Source organism: Ranitomeya imitator, chromosome 3, assembly GCF_032444005.1.
Source record: "Ranitomeya imitator isolate aRanImi1 chromosome 3, aRanImi1.pri, whole genome shotgun sequence".
NCBI lineage: Eukaryota > Metazoa > Chordata > Amphibia > Anura > Dendrobatidae > Ranitomeya > Ranitomeya imitator.
The window spans coordinates 43,545,332-43,565,474 of NC_091284.1; the positions used below are offsets into that span (position 1 = coordinate 43,545,332).

General features: G+C 41.7%; 1 protein-coding gene across 1 annotated transcript in view; it reads left to right on the forward strand.

Annotated features, from left to right (window-relative positions):
- Window positions 1-19,428: 19,428 nt before the first annotated feature.
- The window catches only part of HUNK (hormonally up-regulated Neu-associated kinase), an 88,115-nt gene continuing 87,400 nt past the window's right edge, over window positions 19,429-20,143 (forward strand). Inside the window, exon 1 of the mRNA XM_069760842.1 lies at window positions 19,429-19,599. Coding sequence (XP_069616943.1) covers window positions 19,502-19,599 — 98 coding nt within the window. The 5' untranslated portion in view covers window positions 19,429-19,501. The remainder of the gene's footprint in view (window positions 19,600-20,143) is intronic.

Consider the following 20,143-nt stretch of genomic DNA (forward strand, 5'->3'; position numbering starts at 1 on the left):
CATCGTCTCATTTTGGCAGTGGATCTGTTCTATGGCACATACTCTAGAAACTTGCTACAGAAAGAATTTGCCCATAATTTTAAACCTAAAATAAGAACTGGTGTTTAGAAGTGGACATTCATTTAAAAGTTCAACACACACTAACGAGCAAAAGGATAACAGTGTTTTGAACTTTTGACTTTAAGGCTCCATATGTCACCATCTACTACTGCTTTGAATGTCAGAACCATCGTTTTATAGACAATCATCTTGACTATCTCATACATAAGTTTGACTTGCAACTATTTAATATCATGTAAGTGTCATGACAGTTGAAAGAATACAAAATTAAGTCCGTCCATCCATTGAAAAGCCAAGGGGTGGACATCCAGGCAAAATATATCAGAGTCAACAAGTCAGCCCATCACAAGATCTATTAGTTCTGGTGCGACCATCATGGCAGTGGAGGTGGCTCTTATGCTTCGTAATAGTGAGATCACAGATGTCCTTGCAAGCATAGTGTAACTAGGCTCTGATGGGTGCAAATGGGTCTGGGAAAAAGGGCTAATGGATCAAAAAACTGAAGGGACTGTCAAGTTTGGTGAAGAAAGCCTGATGATCTGGGGTTGTTTCACAGTCAAAGGCATTAGATACTTGACCAAGATCGATGGTGGTCTCAATACTGAGCTATATGTGAGTATCCTACAAGACGAGTTACTTCGTACACACGAGCATGATGGGTATGAAACAGGCGACATAGTGTTCCAGCAGGACAACGACCCGAAGCATACATCGAGATTGGCAAAGAAATGGTTCAATGACAATGACGTAGAGGTGCTGGATTAGTCCCCAATCGAACACTTGTGGGTAGAGTTGAAGAAAAAGCTGTATACATACCCAAGTGAGTCGACCAGTATGCACCAAGTATGGGAATTTGTGGAACAGACCTGGGATCAGATTTCTATTGAGACATGTTTGAATCTGATTGAGAGCAGTCCAGAAGGATTCAGGTAGTGTTGAAAGCCAAAGGTGGATTTACAAAATACTAGCAAAATAATTATTAAAATTATGTATGAGATAGCCAAGATGATTGTCTATAAAATGATGGTAGTCTCACGTTCGTAGTGGATGGTGAGATATGGAGCCTCAAAGTTAAAAGTTCAAAATATTGTTACTAGTGTTGAGCGATACCGTCCGATACTTGAAAGTATCGGTATCGGATAGTATCGGCCGATACCCGAAAAATATCGGATATCGCCGATACCGATATCCGATACCAATACAAGTCAATGGGACATCAAGTATCGGAAGGTATTCTCATGGTTCCCAGGGTCTGAAGGAGAGGAAACTCTCCTTCAGGCCCTGGGATCCATAGGGATGTGTAAAATAAAGAATTAAAATAAAAAATATTGATATGCTCACCTCTCCGGCGGCCCCTGGACTTCACGCTGCTAACCGGGAGGCTTCTTTGTTTAAAAAGCGCGCCTTTCGGACCTGTGAATGACGTCCCGGCTTCTGATTGGTCGCGTGCCGCCCATGTGACCGGCACGCGACCAATCAGAGGCCGCGACGTCATTCGCAGGTCCTCAATTCCTAGAATTAGCAGTTTTGTGAATGAGAATGACGTCGCGGCTTCTGATCCAAAAAACATTTAAACAACTGACAATCATTTTGCATGTAGCCGATCAATGGCCATGTAACGGCCGTGGTCGGAAGGTGTAAATACACCTGTACACTAATTTAGTGTAATGATAGAAAAGCTTGCAGGATATAATGTACATTGCTTGCAAATGCTCCTGATTTTTATTTTCCAGTTAAATATAGTAAGAGCTTAAGTACATTCACATTAATGCCATTCAGGGATATGCAAAATAACGTCGTATTGACTTCGCCTGAGGATGTGGATTTGAGAATGATACATTTTGTTCATAATGCTTGATTAGCAAGCATTAGACCATGTAAGAGAAATAATTAAGCAAAGAACGACATTAGTGCAGCACATGCATAAACGCTAACTGTTTAATAGCACTAGAGCTAAATGAAAATAATGTATCTTTAGATCTTTTTCCACTTTCAGCCCTTTCCCCTGAGAAATTCATTTTGTCTCCCCCCACCTTTTCCCTTTCATTTAGATAATATACACATTATTTTTATGCAATTAGTCATGCTGTGCTGTGAAAAAATACCCTCAACCTTTGAGATTGCTTTTTTTTTTGTCAGAGTGGTAGCAATATTAAACAAATGAGAAATCACTGAATGGGCCCTTTAGTAGAGACACCCATCATGCCGCAATTTGGCCTTCCTTTGGCCTTTAGGACCACATCAATTCATCAGGGCACAGTATTCATTAGTAGTTGAAATTGTTCAGCAGGTATATTGGCCCATGAGGACAAAGTTGCTGAAAATTAGATGAAGATGCTGACGGCCCAGAGATGCTCTAAAGAAATAGAATCTGCAGCCTTTGAACACTGGGAAGTAAGGAAAACTGGCTGCCATGTCCTTGCAAACAATCTATGACTATATGACCCTTGTGGTATGGTGCATTGTCCTTCTGCCATAGGGTAAACTGCTGTCATGAAAGGATGAACTTGGACATCCATAGTGTTTAGGTAAGCTCTATTGTACAAACATCCATCAAAAGGCTGCAGAGAAGCCGGGGTTTGCCAAAACAATTCCCTACACCATTACTCCACCAGTCTGAACTGTGGACACATGACAGAAAGAGTTAATTGATTCATGTTGCGTGCTCCAAATCTTGACTCTCCCATCACCATGGTAAAACAGTAGAGATTCACTGAGGACTGAGTTTGAGATGAATTTCCCAAAATTTGTGGTTTCATGCAATTCAAACATTTTGAGATGGTCAGCAGAGTCGTCTTTCTCTCTCTTCTGTAGAGTGTAAGTGTGTAAGCTCTTATAGTCAGTGCAGTCTTTCTTCTGTAAAGTGTAAGCTCTTGTGGTCAGCACGGTCCTCTCTCTCTCTCTTGTAGAATGTAAGTTCTCATAGTCAGCCGGGTTCTATATCTCTCTCTTCTGTAGAGTGTAAGCTCTTATGGTCAGCACTCCTGTAGAGTGTGAGCTCTTATGATCAGTGAGGTCCTCTCTCTCTTCGGTAGAGTGTAACCTCTTAAGGACAAGTGAGGTCCTCTCTCTCTTCTGTAAAGTGTAGGCTCTTAAGGACAAGTGAGGTCCTCTCTCTCTTCTGTAAAGTGTAGGCTCTTAAGGACAAGTGAGGTCCTCTCTCTCTTCTGTAAAGTGTAAGCTCTTATGGACAGCAAGGTCCTCTCTCCCTTTCTACTGTAGAGGTCTTAAGGTCAGTGGGGTTCTATCTCTCTCTCTTCTGTAGAGTGTAAGCTCTTGTGGTCAGTGGGGTTCTATCTCTCTTTTGTAGAGTGTAAGCTATTGTGGTCAGCGGAGTCCTCTCTCCCTTTCTCCAATAGAGTGTATGCTCTATGATCAGCGGGGTCCTCTCCCTCTCTTTCCCCCATAGAGTGTAAGCTGTATGATCAGTGGGGTCCTCTTTCTCTCATCTAGAGTGTAAGGGTGCTTTCACATTGCGTTCTGTGTCCCCATTGTGACAAACATCCGACCCTTCCTTCCCCCGCAAAAAGGGGGCTAGACACATGCACCAGCTTGGCCAATAGACTAATAGTAGTCTATACATAGTACACTGCACCCGAGTGTCCGCCTCTTGTAGGTGTACTCTCCCCCCCAAAAAGTGCACAACAGAGCTCATATTTGTTCTCTCCCATCACCATTACAGTCTATGGCCCCATCGGCACATGCGTCCCGTACCCGTTTTACAGGGGATTTCAGATGTATGCCCCAATGGGGCAATTTGAAAGCACCCTAAGGTCTTATGACCAACAATGTCCTATCTCTCTCTCCTGTAGAGTGTAAGCTCTTATGGCCTGCAGAGTCCTCTTTCTCTTACTCTTTCCTGTAGAGTGTAAACACTTATTGTCAGTGGAGTCCTCTTACTCCTGCAGAGTTTATGTTCTTATTGTCAATGGAGTCCTCTTTCTCCTGTAGAGTGTAAGTTATTATGGTCAGTGGGGTCCTCTGACTCTCTTTTTCTCTCTCCTCTAGAGTGTAAACTCTTATGATCAGTGAGGTCTTCTGTCTCTCTCTCTTTCTCCCTTGTAGAGTGAAAGCACTTATGATCAGTAATGTCCTGTTTCTCTCTGTCCTGTAATGTATAAGCTCTTGTGGTTAGTGAGGTTCTCTCTCTTTCCTCTCACCCATGTGTATTTCCCAAGCAATTACAAGTATTCCAGTATTGAGATTTAAATTTATTTGCCGTAACTAACATTTTGCTGGAAAATTTGGCAAAGTCGGTGAATTTAAATTTGAGAACATGCGCTCATCTCTATTCAACAGAAATCTAGAGTCATCTGACCATGTAATGTTTTTATACTGCTTATTAATACAATTTTGGGTTCTTTTACAAACTGCAGTATTGTCTTTTCTTTAGACATCAATTGTATATGTGCTGGATGGCCCATCTGAGTTAAGGAACGACAAGTTGTGCTTACTGACATTGGCCGGAGCAACTGCTTTGTGCTCCATGGAGAGGCTTCTGTCAGTGTACTATATTAATTTTATGCCTAGACAAAACAAATGTGATGTGACCCTTTGTCACTTCTCACAGACAAACACTAGGCACAAAGAGACAAACCGAAGCTATGACTGGCAGAGATCTGGGACTAACAGCCCAGCTAAGTAGCCAAGCAATTACCTGGGACAATGAACACCTGGAGACAGCCAGCAACTACCAGTCTCAGATTAGACTACTCAGATGTCAATCAAAACATCAAAAGCTCAGCACGCCCCTGCACCAGACTGGACGGCTGTGTCATCGGTAGCTGCATTCCAGACACACTGAAGAGTGGAATTGTGACACATGATTTGCCAATTAAAGAATTCAAAAACATATTTCTAAATCCATTTTTTTTAAATATATTAACTTTACTTTTGTCCATGGAAAACCCTTTTAAATCAGTTGTTCATATCTCCACAATAAAAGAAATTGGGACAAAAATGGATACTTTGGGAAATATAAAATAGAAACCATTGCTGCAAGAGTAGCATCCTTGGCGGAATAGTTAAAATTGGACCTCTCTAAAAAAAAATTTTTGCTAGAAGCAATCCACCTTCATCTGTTGGGTTATGTCGTCTTACCTCTGAGCCAGGACAACTTGCAATTATTGAAGGCGTTATGAATGTTGCATTTTACCTTAAGTGTCTGTCCCATGAATAATACTACATTTCTCTGTTTAATCATACAAAGCAGAACATTTTTAAGCTGAAAGAATGATTGCTGTTACCTGCTTGTTATGACACCCCCTGGTGTTCTTTTGATTCCTTCTCCATTCTTTAGAAATGGCTGGAAAGAATCCAAGACAGGGAAGAACAAGATTTATTCAGCTTCCACATTTTGAAACCTTTCTAAGAGCATAAAATACTGGCTTAGAATAGGTTTACATTTTAGGAATGAGTTTAACCCCTTCACCACTTTGGGATTTTTGTATTTTGCTTCTTTTTTTGCTCTTCTTCTTCCCAGAGCCGTAACTTTTTTAATTTTCTGTCAATATGGCAGTATGAGGGCTTGTTTTTTGCAATACGAGTTGTACTTTTGAACAACACCATTAATTTTACCATATAGTGTACTGGAAAACAGGCGACGGGAACTGAAGACGAGGGATTCAATGGAATGGACGTTGACGTGAGTATGGTTTAATTTAGAATCATTAAAGGAGTCTGTGTCATTCTTTAATTTAAAAGACTTTCTACTTGTGTTTTTATTTACTATATAACTATAGGATTGGTAATGGATAAGAGTGTTATAGATGCCTCTCCATTACTAAGCCGTGGGCTTGATGTCACCGGACAATACAAAAGTGACATCAACCCCACAAATATGAACCCTACTTGCCACCACTACAGGGCAAGTGGGAAGAGCCGGTCAAAGCGCCAGCTGTGGGCTGCTATTTTTAGGCTGGGGGGTCAATATCCATGGCCCCTTACCAACCTGAGAATTCCATCCCCAAACTGTCTGCTTTAGCTTGGCTGGTTGTCAAAAATGGGGGGAACACCGTTTTTAAATTTAAATAATAAAAAAAAAATCTGAATGAAGACCCCTTTATTCTTGATAACCAGCCTTGCTGAAGCTGACAGCTGAGCGTTGCTTCCCCCAGCTGTGAGTTTTGCCTGTCTGGTTATCAAAAATACTGGTGAACCCAGGACATTTTGTTTAAAATATTTATTTAGAGCACAGGAGCTGGCTGAAGATTTGCTGGATTGTCATGGACTAATTTCCCATCAGCCGCCACCTACTCTCGCTATTATTAGCGGCAGCAGGCATTGGCTGATGGGAGCACTGGTGACCAGAGGTAAAATTTAAGCCTCTGATCACAGCTGCGGACTCATGCTGTCATTTGACAGCATGGGAACTGCAGCTGTCTGACCGGTGGTGATGATTTTACCGCCGATCAGAAGCAGTGTTTGCTGCGCAGAGTGACAAACACCCAGGGTTTGGGGGGCGAACCCGAAAAATAACATGGACTTCCTGATGAAGCCTGTGTTTGGTGTCCATGCCCAAACCATAGGTGTTCAGTACGGACGCCGAACTTTACTGTTCAGCTTTACCCATCTCTATCTAAAACCTAAAACATGTAAAAAAAAGTCTTTATAAACTTTGCTTTCCAAAGGCTAATAAGCCTTTTGAGTAGTTCATGGGGCTTTTGTTTGTCCCCTGTGGGCATGATAGCATGATTTGCAAGAGTAGGTGTCATCGCTATCCCTATGCAAATCTTGCATGTGTGCGGCTTTTTTCATCCACGTTTTTCCAATTTTACTCATTTAATGAGTTGAGAAACCCCCTGTAAGCATAATTGAGGAGTTACTAGTACAACCGATCTGTGTACATATTCAGCTGCTCTTCAATGTATCATGTTAGAATCTGTTTTGTTTTTTGACCATCCGCCATCTTGTTGTGTTTTTTTGGCTGCTGGTCTTTTTCCCCTGGTGCTCAGTTGTCTTAGGTTAGGTGATTGTATCACCCTTTATTACCCAGCACCTGCCTCCCATTCCTTGCTGGACAACAGTGTTAATCCGCTTAAGTTCTGGCTAGGTGCTTTGATAGCTTTCTGTGTTTGGTATTGTGCAGTTCTGGGATCTCTGGTTCTGCTATCTTTAGTTTCTGTTTTCAGTTGGTTTCTGCAGCCGTCAGTGTTTCTATGAGGAGGTGACCTGTTTTTATATCCAGTCCTTAGATCTTTCAGGGACCTCCTCCCCCCTATCTATAGGTCTTCGCTGAGATTAACCTAGGATCGTCGGTGGGTCTATTCGCAAGGAATGGGTCGCCCGCTCCATCGTAGGGTATCAGCCTAGTCTCAGTGGAGGGTCAGTTTTCCCCCTTCTATCCTAGTTCTGTGTTGCAGTTCCGTAACAGTTTGTCCAGCCTTACAAAATAAAAATTATCTCACGGATTCCTTCAATATGTGCAGCATCCAAGAACTTGCTCAACACTTGCAAGGGTTAACTTTGGAAGTAGCCGACCTGCAACAGCACGTGAATAATTACTCCGGAGCATGCTCTGAAAAACCTAAGGTAGGATTACCTGAGTTTTTTTTCTGTCAGTTTTCCCCCTTCTTTTCTAGTTCTGTGTTGCAGTTCCATAACAATCATATAATGGGAGTACAGTATTTCTTGCGCATCCACAACATATACTACATACGGCATTACCTGGTTTCATAATCTAAATTGAAATAACCATTGAACTACCATTTTGTCATATTTCCGGCATAATTTTTAGCACTCCCGCCCCCAAAAGCAGAAGTATGATCTGAAAAGAGGAACACAACATTGGATAATGAAATGTAATTATTGATTTACAGTACAGAGTGTGATAATTCTTCATGCTTTCACCAGATGGATGACAAGTATTTATAAAAAATCAGAGACTGTGTTCCTCTACAATAGGGAAAGACACCATCTGCTAGAAAGCACATCTTGTTGCCTAGATAAAAAAAGTTAACATCATAATAACTGAAGTTTGGGCAGACAAAAACATTTTGGACTGTCTGTCCTTACATGTCTCACACTGGTAATGCCCACTTTTAAAATAAACTTTGGAGGCAGATTTTCAGGAATATCTATATTCGGACAATAAATCTTAACAGCTCAGTACTGGAACTAATCAGTGGTCGCTGATCAGATGCAGTATATCAGAGCAAAACTTTTGTCACATTACTGGATCTTGCATGGCATCGTAAGCAATATTGGTGCCCAAAACTTTGTACCCCAATGACAAACTTGGACCTCATGTGTTGTGAATTCTGCTCTTGGGTTCCCTCCAGTGGTTGTAGGTGGGAATGCAGTTGTCTCTGAGTCGCAGTCCTGGCCAGGTGTATCTGCTGATTGCAGTTCTGACTGGGATATTTAGGTGTGCAGGATTCATTAGCCCTTGTCAGTTGTCAATGTTTCTTGTGAAGTGTTGGTTCACCTTCTGGCTTCTTCTGCTTATCTGCCAATTCAGCAAAGATAAGTGTCTGGTTTTTGTTTCTGTGGCACACATGCAGTGTGCTTATATTCTGTGCTATTCATTTGTTTTTCTCTTGTCCAGCTTAGACTGTGTCAGTGTTTTCTCAGTCTTGTTGGATTCTCTGGAGTTGCAGATATCCGCTCCACATCCTTAGTTAGATGGTGGAGTTTTTGTATGTTCTGCTGTGGATATTTTTGGAAGGATTTTTAATACTGACCGCTTAGTATCCTGTCCTATCCTTTCCTATTTAACTAGTGTGTGCCTCATTTGCTAAATCCTGTTTCCTGCCTGTGTGTGTCTTTTCCTCTACTACTCACAGTCAATATTTGTGGGGGGCTGCCTATCCTTTGGGGTTCTGCTCTGAGGCAAGGTAGAAATTCCTATTTCCATCTATAGGGGTATTTAGTCCTCCGGCTGTGTCGAGGTGTCTAGGTTTTGTTAGGCACACCCCACGGCTACTTCTAGTTGCGGTGTTAAGATCAAGGTTGCGGTCAGTATAGTTACCACCTACTCCAGTGAAAGTTATTCATGCTGCTCCAAGGTCACCTGATCATAACACTCATGTGGCCAGAATTCTGTGCATTGAAATGTGGTCTTTAAAAAGGTTGTTTGCTTAAAGAAGATGACAAGCATAAATAACACTGGTCTACAAAAAATAAAAATTTTCTGGCATGGACTTTAAGAACAGTTTTAGACTAATTTGAGGGTGCTGAATTCAAATCTGATCTTATAATTTCTCTATCACATCACGTTTTTGCGCTATAGGTATAAAGCCCATTTTCATGAATTCCATGATAAATATAAGTAGTGTATGAAAAGTGTCGGTTTATACGGTTCACTAAGGTAAGTTTAGTTGTCATTTAGTCTCCCAATAAATGTGAGAATATCTTTGTTTTCTTTGAACATGCATAATTCCCATTTGTTATGATAAGAAAGTAAACAAACAGTTTTCAACGTACACAACAGTCGTGTGCAGGTACTGTTTTACATATTGAAATTTTCAATGAATTTTGATATTTATTGTTTTTATCCTGCTGTTTTTCTGTTTTTTTGTTTGTGAATCAATACCTAAGGTGTGTGTGTTAGTGGGGGGGGGGGGGGGGGGGAGGGAGGGAGAAAGAAATTCAATGAACAACTCAGGTAGCTAACAACTTTTAGCTAGTATTTCTCTGCAGGATGTTTTGCTGATCTAACAATGGCCTCTACATCTCGCAGAAGACAGTGCTCAAATGATCCAAATATTTGTTGTTACATCTGTGGAAACTTTACTGTGAAGACTCAGAGGCGCAACATTATTGACTTTGTTAAGATGGTCTATTTTGCGTACTTCAAAGTAAAACTTGGAGACCAAGACAAGCATTGGGCTCCTCACAAAGTGTGCAAAACCTGTATTGAGAGCTTGAGATCATGGTCTCAAGGAAAGAATGCTAAACTTCAGTTTGGATTTCCTATGGTTCGGAGAGAACCAAGCAATAATTTAGAAGACTGCTATTTCTGCCTTGTCGATGTAAAAGGTTTCAATACGAAAAACAAGCAATATTTGCAATACCCGAGTATCCCTTCAGCTATTCGACCAGTTGCCCATAGTGAAGACATACCTGTTCCAAAATTTACTGCGCTTCCAGAAAACTTTGACACAGAACTCTCCTCACATTGTTATACTGATGAAGAAGACCGTCCAGATATTTTTCAGCCATGTGATGAAGATTGTGACAAACCAATTCTGTTTACTCAGTCTGCTTTGAATGATCTAGTGAGAGATCTTTATCTACAAAAAGAGTCTGCTGAACTATTAGCTTCAAGACTACAAGAGAATCGAATGTTGAAACCCGGTACAAGTGTCTCATTTTATCGTAACAGGGAAGCAGAACTGCATAAGTACTTCTATTCAGATGGCCAGCTTGTCTATTGTACTGATGTTGAAGGGCTACTTCTCTTTATGGGACTTCCAGCACATGATTCAAGGGATTGGAGGCTTTTTATTGATAGTTCCAAAAGAAGTTTAAAATGTGTTCTGTTACACAATGGAAATAAGTATGGCTATGTACCAATAGGTCATTCTGTAAAACTTAAAGATGAATATAAAAATATCAAGATTGTTCTAGAGAGGTTACAATATAATGTTCATGGGAGGTTAATTTGTGTTGATTTGAAAATGGTTAACTTTCTTTTGGGTCTGCAAGGAGGGTACACAAAACACCCTTGTTTTCTGTGCTACTGGGACAGTAGAGCTACAGCAGAGCATTGGATGAAAACTGAATGGCCTCAGCGACAGAGTTTGGCATCTGGCGATAAGAATGTCATCCATGATCCTCTAGTGGATAGGAAGGACATTGTCTTTCCTCCCTTAAGGTACCTTCACACATAACGATATCGTTAACGATATCGTTGCTTTTTGTGACCAACGATCAGGCCCCTGCTGGGAGATCGTTGGTCGCTGAGGAAAGTCCAGCACTTTATTTCGTCGCTGGACTCCCTGCAGACATCGCTGGATCGGCGTGTGTGACACCGATCCAGCGATGTCTTCACTGGTAACCAGGGTAAACATCGGGTTACTAAGCGCAGGGCCGCGCTTAGTAACCCGATGTTTACCCTGGTTACCAGCGTAAAAGTAAAAAAAACAAACACTACATACTTACCTACCGCTGTCTGTCCCCGGCGCTCTGCTTCTCTGCACTCCTCCTGCAATGGCTGTGAGCGTCGGTCAGCCGGAAAGCAGAGCGGTGACGTCACCGCTCTGCTTTCCGGCCGCTGTGCTCACAGCCAGTGCAGGAGGAGTGCAGAGAAGCAGAGCGCCGGGGACAGACAGCGGTAGGTAAGCATGTAGTGTTTGTTTTTTTTACTTTTACGCTGGTAACCAGGGTAAACATCGGGTTACTAAGCGCGGCCCTGCGCTTAGTAACCCGATGTTTACCCTGGTTACCCGGGGACTTCGGGATCGTTGGTCGCTGGAGAGCTGTCTGTGTGACAGCTCTCCAGCGACCAAACAGCGACGCTGCAGCGATCGACATCGTTGTCGGTATCGCTGCAGCGTCGCTGAATGTGAAGGTACCTTTACACATAAAACTTGGATTGATGAAGCAGTTCGTCAAAGCTCTCAATCACAGTGGAGAATGCTTTAACTATATATGTTCAACTTTTCCTGGTCTTAGTGAAGAGAAGAAAAAGGCTGGAATATTTGATGGACCTCAAATAAGAACACTTATGAGAGACCCAAATTTTATCACATCAATGAATGAGACAGAAGAAAGAGCTTGGAATGCATTTTGTAATGTGGTGCAGAATTTTCTAGGGAATAAGAAAGCAGACAACTATGAAGAGATTGTGGAGGAGCTACTAATGAGTCTGCGAAATCTTGGATGTAGAATGAGTATCAAGATTCACTATTTACACAGCCATTTGGAATTTTGTCTAGAGAACCTTGGGGATGTGAGCGAGGAACAAGGGGAGCTTTTCCTCATGACATTAAAACAATGGAAGAACGGTATCAAGGCCGGTGGGACTCACATATGATGGCTGACTATTGCTGGAGCTTGATGAGAGACAACCCAGAAGCTGTACACCACAGATCAGCCAAGAAAAGAAAGTTCAAATAACTTCCATTTGTCATTCATCTGCGTGCCATATACTGTATATGTGTTTTTATATTTTGTAGTTTAATTCTGTAAGTATATTTGATTTGCCGTACATACACTTTGTAATCTTTGTTATTCCTTGATTAAAAATATACATAGTAACATAGTTAGTAAGGCTGAAAAAAGACATTTGTCCATCCAGTTCAGCCTATATTCCATCATAATAAATCCCCAGATCTACGTCCTTCTACAGAACCTAATAATTGTATGATACAATATTGTTCTGCTCCAGGAAGACATCCAGGCCTCTCTTGAACCCCTCGACTGAGTTTTCCATCACCACCTCCTCAGGCAAGCAATTCCAGATTCTCACCGCCCTAACAGTAAAGAATCCTCTTCTATGTTGGTGGAAAAACCTTCTATCCTCCAGACGCAAAGAATGCCCCCTTGTGCCCGTCACCTTCCTTGGTATAAACAGATCCTCAGCGAGATATTTGTATTTTCCCCTTATATACTTATACATTGTTATCAGATCGCCCCTCAGTCATCTTTTTTCTAGACTAAATAATCCTAATTTCGCTAATCTATCTGGGTATTGTAGTTCTCCCATCCCCTTTATTAATTGTGTTGCCCTCCTTTGTACTCTCTCTAGTTCCATTATATCCTTCCTGAGCACCGGTGCCCAAAACTGGACACAGTACTCCATGTGCGGTCTAACTAGGGATTTGTACAGAGGCAGTATAATGCTCTCATTATGTGTATCCAGACCTCTTTTAATGCACCCCATGATCCTGTTTGCCTTGGCAGCTGCTGCCTGGCACTGGCTGCTCCAGGTAAGTTTATCATTAACTAGGATCCTCAAGTCCTTCTCCCTGTCAGATTTACCCAGTGGTTTCCCATTCAGTGTGTAATGGTGATATTGATTCCTTCTTCCCATGTGTATAACCTTACATTTATCATTGTTAAACCTCATCTGCCACCTTTCAGCCCAAGTTTCCAACTTATCCAGATCCATCTGTAGCAGAATACTATCTTCTCTTGTATTAACTGCTTTACATAGTTTTGTATCATCTGCAAATATCGATATTTAACTGTGTAAACCTTCTACCAGATCGTTAATAAATATGTTGAAGAGAACAGGTCCCAATACCGACCTCTGCGGTACCCCACTGGTCACACCGACCCAGTTAGAGACTATACCATTTATAACCACCCTCTGCTTTCTATCACTAAGCCAGTTACTAACCCATTTACACACATTTTCCCCCAGACCAAGCATTCTCATTTTGTGTACCAACCTCTTGTGTGGCACGGTATCAAACACTTTGGAAAAATCGAGATATACCACGTCCAATGACTCACCCTGGTCCAGCCTATAGCTTACCTCTTCATAAAAACTGATTAGATTGGTTTGACAGGAGCGATTTCTCATAAACCCATGCTGATATGGAGTTAAACAGTTATTCTCATTGAGATAATCCAGAATAACATCCCTCAGAAACCCTTCAAATATTTTACCAACAATAGAGGTTAGACTTACTGGCCTACAAAATGTAGTACCAAAAATCATGTGTTTTTATCATAAAACATTAGATAGGAGTAATTTTTATCAAAAATTGAAAATTTCTTGAAATCCTGATGTGATAGCCAAAAACGGAGTTCATATTTGTAATCAGCAGCCAAAATTGACTTAAAATATGTTTTAAAACCTTTTGCCAGAGAAAATTGCATTGACCAGTGTAAAATTTGGTGAGGGTGAAATTCTGGTCTCAGAGGTGATCTTAACTGACCATCAAATTGTGGCTCAAAATCCCTTCCCTTGACCCGAGCGCTATGTCCAGCTATTGCCCCATATCTTTGCTACCATTTGCTTCCAAACTTCTTGAGCAGCACATCCACGCTGAACTTTCCTCTCACCTTGCATCTAACTTGCTCTTCGATAACCTACAATCTGGCTTCCGTCCCCACCATTCCACTGAGACTGCCCTGACCAAACTAACGAATGACTTACTTACAGCCAAACCTAACAGACAATTCTCTATACTCCTCCTTCTAGACCTGTCCTCTGCCTTCGACACAGTTGACCACTGCCTCCTACTACAGATCCTCTCTTCCTTTGGTGTCAAAGACCTTGCCCTACCCTGGATCTCCTCATACCAACCGCATATTTAGCGTTTCCTACTCCCATACTACCTCTTCCTCTCGCCCCCTCTCTGTTGGTGTCCCTCAAGGCCCGGTCCTAGGACCCCTTCTCTTCTCAATCTATACCCTTGGGATAACTCATAAAGTCCTATGGCTTCCAGTACCATCTATATGCTGATGACACTCAGATCTACATCTCTGGCCCAGATGTCACCTCTCTGCTCTCCAGAATCCCAGAGTGTCTATCAGCCAAATCCTTCTTCTCCTCTCGCTTCCTCAAACTCAATGTGGACAAATCTGAACTAATTATGTTTCCTCCATCTCGCACACCTTCCCTACCTGATCTATCTATCACAATAAATGAATTCACACTTTCCCCTGTCCCGCTAATCCGCTGCCTCTGTGTAACCCTTGACTCTGCCCTGTCCTTCAAACCGCACATCCAAGATCTCGCCACCTCCTGTCGCCTCCAGCTCAAAAATATTTCCAGAATCCATCCTTTCCTCAACCCTCACTCTACCAGAATAAGGATAACAACAGACATGGATTCTTTACTGTTAGAGCAGTGAGACTATGGAACTCTCTGCCATATGATGTAATGAGTGATTCATTACTTAAATTTAAGAGGGGACTGGATGCCTTTCTTGAAAAGTATAATGTTACAGGGTATATATACTAGATTCCTTGATAGGGCGTTGATCCAGGGAACTAGTCTGATTGCCATATGTGGAGTCGGGAAGGAATTTTTTTTCCCCAATGTGAAGCTTACTGTTTGCCACATGGTTTTTTTGCCTTCCTCTGGATCAACATGTTAGGGCATGTTAGGTTAGGCTATGGGTTGAACTAGATGGACTTAAAGTCTTCTTTCAACCTTAATAACTATGTTACTATGTAAAATGCTTGTGCATGCCCTACTCATCTCCCGCCTCAACTACTCCAACATCCTCCTTTGTGGCCTACCCTCTAACACTCTCGCACCCCTCCAGTCCATCCTTAACTCTGCTGCCCGACTAATTAATCTCTCTCCTCGCTACACTCCTGCTTCCCCTTTTTGCAAATCCCTTCACTGGCTCCCAATTTCCCAGCGTATCCAGTTTAAACACTGACCTACAAAGCCATCCATAACCTTTCTCCTCCGTATATTTCCGAACTAATCTATCAATATCTTCCCTCACGTAATTTCCGGTCCTACCAAGACCTCCTTCTCTCCTCCATGCTTATTCGCTCCTCACCCAATCGCCTCTAAGACTTCTCCTGAATATCCCCCATCATCTGGAATTTTGTGCGCCAACATGTCCGGTTATCCACCACATTTGGATCCTTCAAATGGAACCTGAAAACCCATCTCTTCAAAAAAGGTTACAACCTGTAATGACCGCACAGCCACCTCAACACCATCGGAGCTACTGCAACCCCCGTCCTACTGTCTCCTTCCCCACCATCCTGTAGAATCTAAGCCCGCAAGGGCAGGGTCCTTTTCCCTCTGTATCAGTCTGTCATTGTTAGCTTTGTTCACTGTAAGTGATATTTGTGTTTTGATTTAACCCCGTCTAATGTACAGCACCATGGAATTATTGGTGCTATATAGATAAATAATAATAATAATAATAACTACCACTGGATGTGGCTTGGGCTCTTACCCTCATTTATAGAAAGCTAAGGTAACACAACATGGCTTCTTTTCCTGTCATTATTTTGCAACACGGTTGGTGAGCCAAAATCAAGAGTGGAACCTACAGAGAGAAAATGATAGGATTTAATTCACCACTCACTTGTTTTAATTTGCAAATGCACTGAGGTGTGAGAGGGGTCCAACATAGTAAGCTCACTGTATGCCCCAATTTGTCATTCTTTTTGCACTTTTTTTGGTATAAAAGTTTGAATTTTAAGCATTTTTTGTGCCAAATTCATTATGGCTTTGGCATTATTTTTATAATAGTTTATGTTAAGTCCTTCACATATTTGGGCTTTTATAACAGTATGGGTGTGTTTTTCATTTTCCACTTGCGACTTTTTGAAATGTTGGTAAATTTTTGAACAAAGGTACCCCAGAACCTAGGGTATGTGCACACGTCAGGATTTTTTCCTGACAAAATCCTGAGTATTCTGCCAGAAATCCGCGTGCATCTGCACAAAAAATGCGGAATGCATTCTAAAAGATAGGAGGCATAATGTTAGCGTTTTTTTACCGGATTTATAGCGTTTTTATGGCGAAATTCCGCAAAAAAAACGCTAAAAATCCTGACGTGTTCACATACCTTAAGGGTGCAGATGTTAGCGTTTTTTTCCGCAAAAAAAACGCATTCCGCAAAAAATCCGGACATGCTCTATCTTTTTCCGGATTTTTTGCGGATTTCCTATCGAAAAGGTCATTCAGGGAAAAAAAAAAACGCAAAAAATCCACGCAAAAAATGAGCAAAAAACGCGCAAATTCTGCGAGAAATCCGCGCGAAAAAAGCACGCGGATTTCTGGCAGAATACTCAGGATTTTGTCAGGAAAAAATCCTGATGTGTGCACATACCCTAATGCAGAACAAAATCGTGTCTATTTTTTTTATTTTACACAGTTGAAGACTAATCTGCGACATCTTAAAGTATCTGGCAACATTTTGTTCTAAAAAGGCGCAGAGATGCAAAAGAGAAAAACAGCAACTTTTCATTTGTGCCATATCTATAAAACATCATGTGCCATTATAATGAATATTTCAAAATTTCCCGTGGTGTAAACAGAAAGGCAAGTCAGAATTGGTGCCGAAAAGAAGAACCATAAAACAACGGCAAAATTGTGGGCTTTTACCTTTTCACCGAACTTTATTTTTTTTTGCAATTTTCTTTCCACTATACTTTAAAATAAATTGTGTTTTTCAAAACTAGAGCCCATGCCACAAAAAAAGAACATCCTCATATGTCTATGTCAGTGCAAAAATAAAAAAAAGTTATAGCTATTTAAAAGAAGAGAGGAAAAAAATGAAAATCGGCTGGGAAGGGTTTAAACATACTAGTTGCAAAAGTACACAACCCAACAAACATAAATAACGCCTTTCTGTGACTTATGTATAAAGTGTATGCCAATTGGGCTATGTTGTCTGCAGCACTGATGTCGCGCTGAATTTTCCCCCAAAATTAAATTTATGGTGAATAAATTCGCGTGAATCTCAATACTGGAAAGTTTGTAGTTGCTTGGAAAACACACGTGGGGAGAAGGGAGAGAAAGGCGACACTACAAGCCATAAGAGCTTACACTCTACAGGAGAGAGAGAGAGAGGACCCCGCTGACCATAAGAGCTTACACTCTACAGGAGAGAGAGGACCCCACTGACCATAAGAGCTTACACTATACAGGAGAGAGAGGTCCTCACTGACCATAAGAGCTTACACTCTACAGGAGAGAGAGGACCCCACTGACCATAAGAGCTTACACTATACAGGAGAGAGAGAGAGAGGACCTCACTGACCATAAGAGCTTACACTATACAGGAGAGAGAGTACCCCGCTGACCATAAGAGCTTACACTCTACAGGAGAGAGAGTACCCCGCTGACCATAAGAGCTTACACTATACAGGAGAGAGAGAGAGAGGACCCAGCTGACCATAAGAGCTTACACTCTACAGGAGAGAGAGTACCCCGCTGACCATAAGAGCTTACACTATACAGGAGAGAGAGAGAGAGGACCTCACTGACCATAAGAGCTTACACTATACAGGAGAGAGAGAGAGAGAGGACCCCGCTGACCATAAGAGCTTACACTCTACAGGAGAGAGAGTACCCCGCTGACCATAAGAGCTTACACTCTACAGGAGAGAGAGAGAGAGGACCCTGCTGACCATAAGAGCTTACACTCTACAGGAGAGAGAGAGAGAGGACCCCGCTGACCATAAGAGCTTACACTCTACAGTAGAGAGAGGACCCCGCTGACCATAAGAGCTTACACTCTACAGGAGAGAGAGGACCCCGCTGACCATAAGAGCTTACACTCTACAGGAGAGAGAGAGAGAGGACCCCGCTGACCATAAGAGCTTACACTATACAGGAGAGAGAGAGAGAGGACCCCACTGACCATAAGAGCTTACACTCTACAGGAGAGAGAGAGAGAGGACCCCGCTGACCATAAGAGCTTACACTATACAGGAGAGAGAGAGAGGACCCCACTGACCATAAGAGCTTACACTCTACAGGAGAGAGAGGACCTCACTGACCATAAGAGCTTACACTCTACAGGAGAGAGAGGACCTCACTGACCATAAGAGCTTACACTCTACAGGAGAGAGAGGACCTCGCTAACCATGTTCATAATTGGCAGCCTTATAGAAACCCTTGTTCCCAGCAACCCAGTGGGACCACCAGCAATCTGGATGCTCTCCCTTATGTTATAGATTGGGGATAACTTCCAAACTTGGTGCACACCCTTCAAAGCACCAATCACAGAGCAGCTTTTATTTTACCAGAGCAGTTTAAGAAATTAAAGCTGAGCTCTCATTGCTTGCTATGGACAACAAAGACAGTTTTTCTTTTTGGACGCTATTGATGAATGAGCCTCATGCACCTTGCGCATCAGAATCTGAAGCTGCAGCTCCCCGATAAATCCGTTTGTGTTGGATGATGAGATCCTCACGCTCCATTTCTGCCAGTTATCGTGTAAAATCAGCGTCTTCTGTGCTTCAGTGCACAGACTCGCAGCCATCCTACCATCCTAGACCCTTTGTCCCTGCTCCGAGGCAAACAAAACACAAGAAATCCATTTGTGTTTTAGATATTTCTGTAATGCTTTGTGCAAAATGTAATACTGGAATCGCTGGATTTGTGTCTGATACATATTATTGCATTAAATCATAGCACCCCTTATCTGCTGGGAGCCATCATGACATCCAGACCAATATCCCCCCCTCCAATTTAATAAAGAGTCGAGCCGTTATATTTTATCGTGACGGGCTTTGTGTTGGCTCGGAGCTTTTATTGTCCCCGGCTGTGCATGATCACGACGTTCATCATCTCGCCACTATTTTGTTGTCTGTGTCCTGTGTTCCTATTCAGCCGTCGCTAAGCAACAAGAAAACCGATGTCTGTTTCCCTGATCTATAACATGGTCCGTGCTAATCAGGCAAATCCATGTGGATAATGTGACCGGCGTCAGCCAACCAGAAGCCGATCAGCGCCTGTGTGTATCGCTGGCTGCTTCCCATCTTCTTATATCTGAAGCAGCCTGGATGCCGGGGCTGAGCACTAGCTGATGCAGCGCGGCTTAGACACATCGGAGAAGCCATGGTCGTACTAACTACCCCGCGATCACCCTGTATCAATGAGAATAATGGCCAAGAACACAAGGAATGGAGCTTCGAAGAGGATGACCATGGCAACAAGTAAAGTTTTGTTATATCTACGCTACGCCTAGCAAAACCCAACCCTGATACATATAAATTTATACGCGGATTTATATATTAGAAATGTATCCTATACTATATATTATGCATTGCAATCGTAAATAAATATATATATATATATATATATATATATATATACACGCACACATATACATAGTCTTGCAAATGTAACTTGCAAACATTGCATGTTATACTGTAACTTACAATATACTGTATCTAACCACATACACATACATAGACATGCTTATGTTACACACATTATATATATATATATATATATATATGCACACACATGCATGCATTATATACACTACTTATACGGTACTTCTATATATATATATATATATATATATATATATATTATATATATATTGCAAATATTACAATATACTGTATCTAACCACATACATATACATGCTTATGTTACACACACTATATATATATATATATACATATATATATATGCACACACATGCATGCATTATATGCACTACTTATCTAGCACTTATATATATATACACAT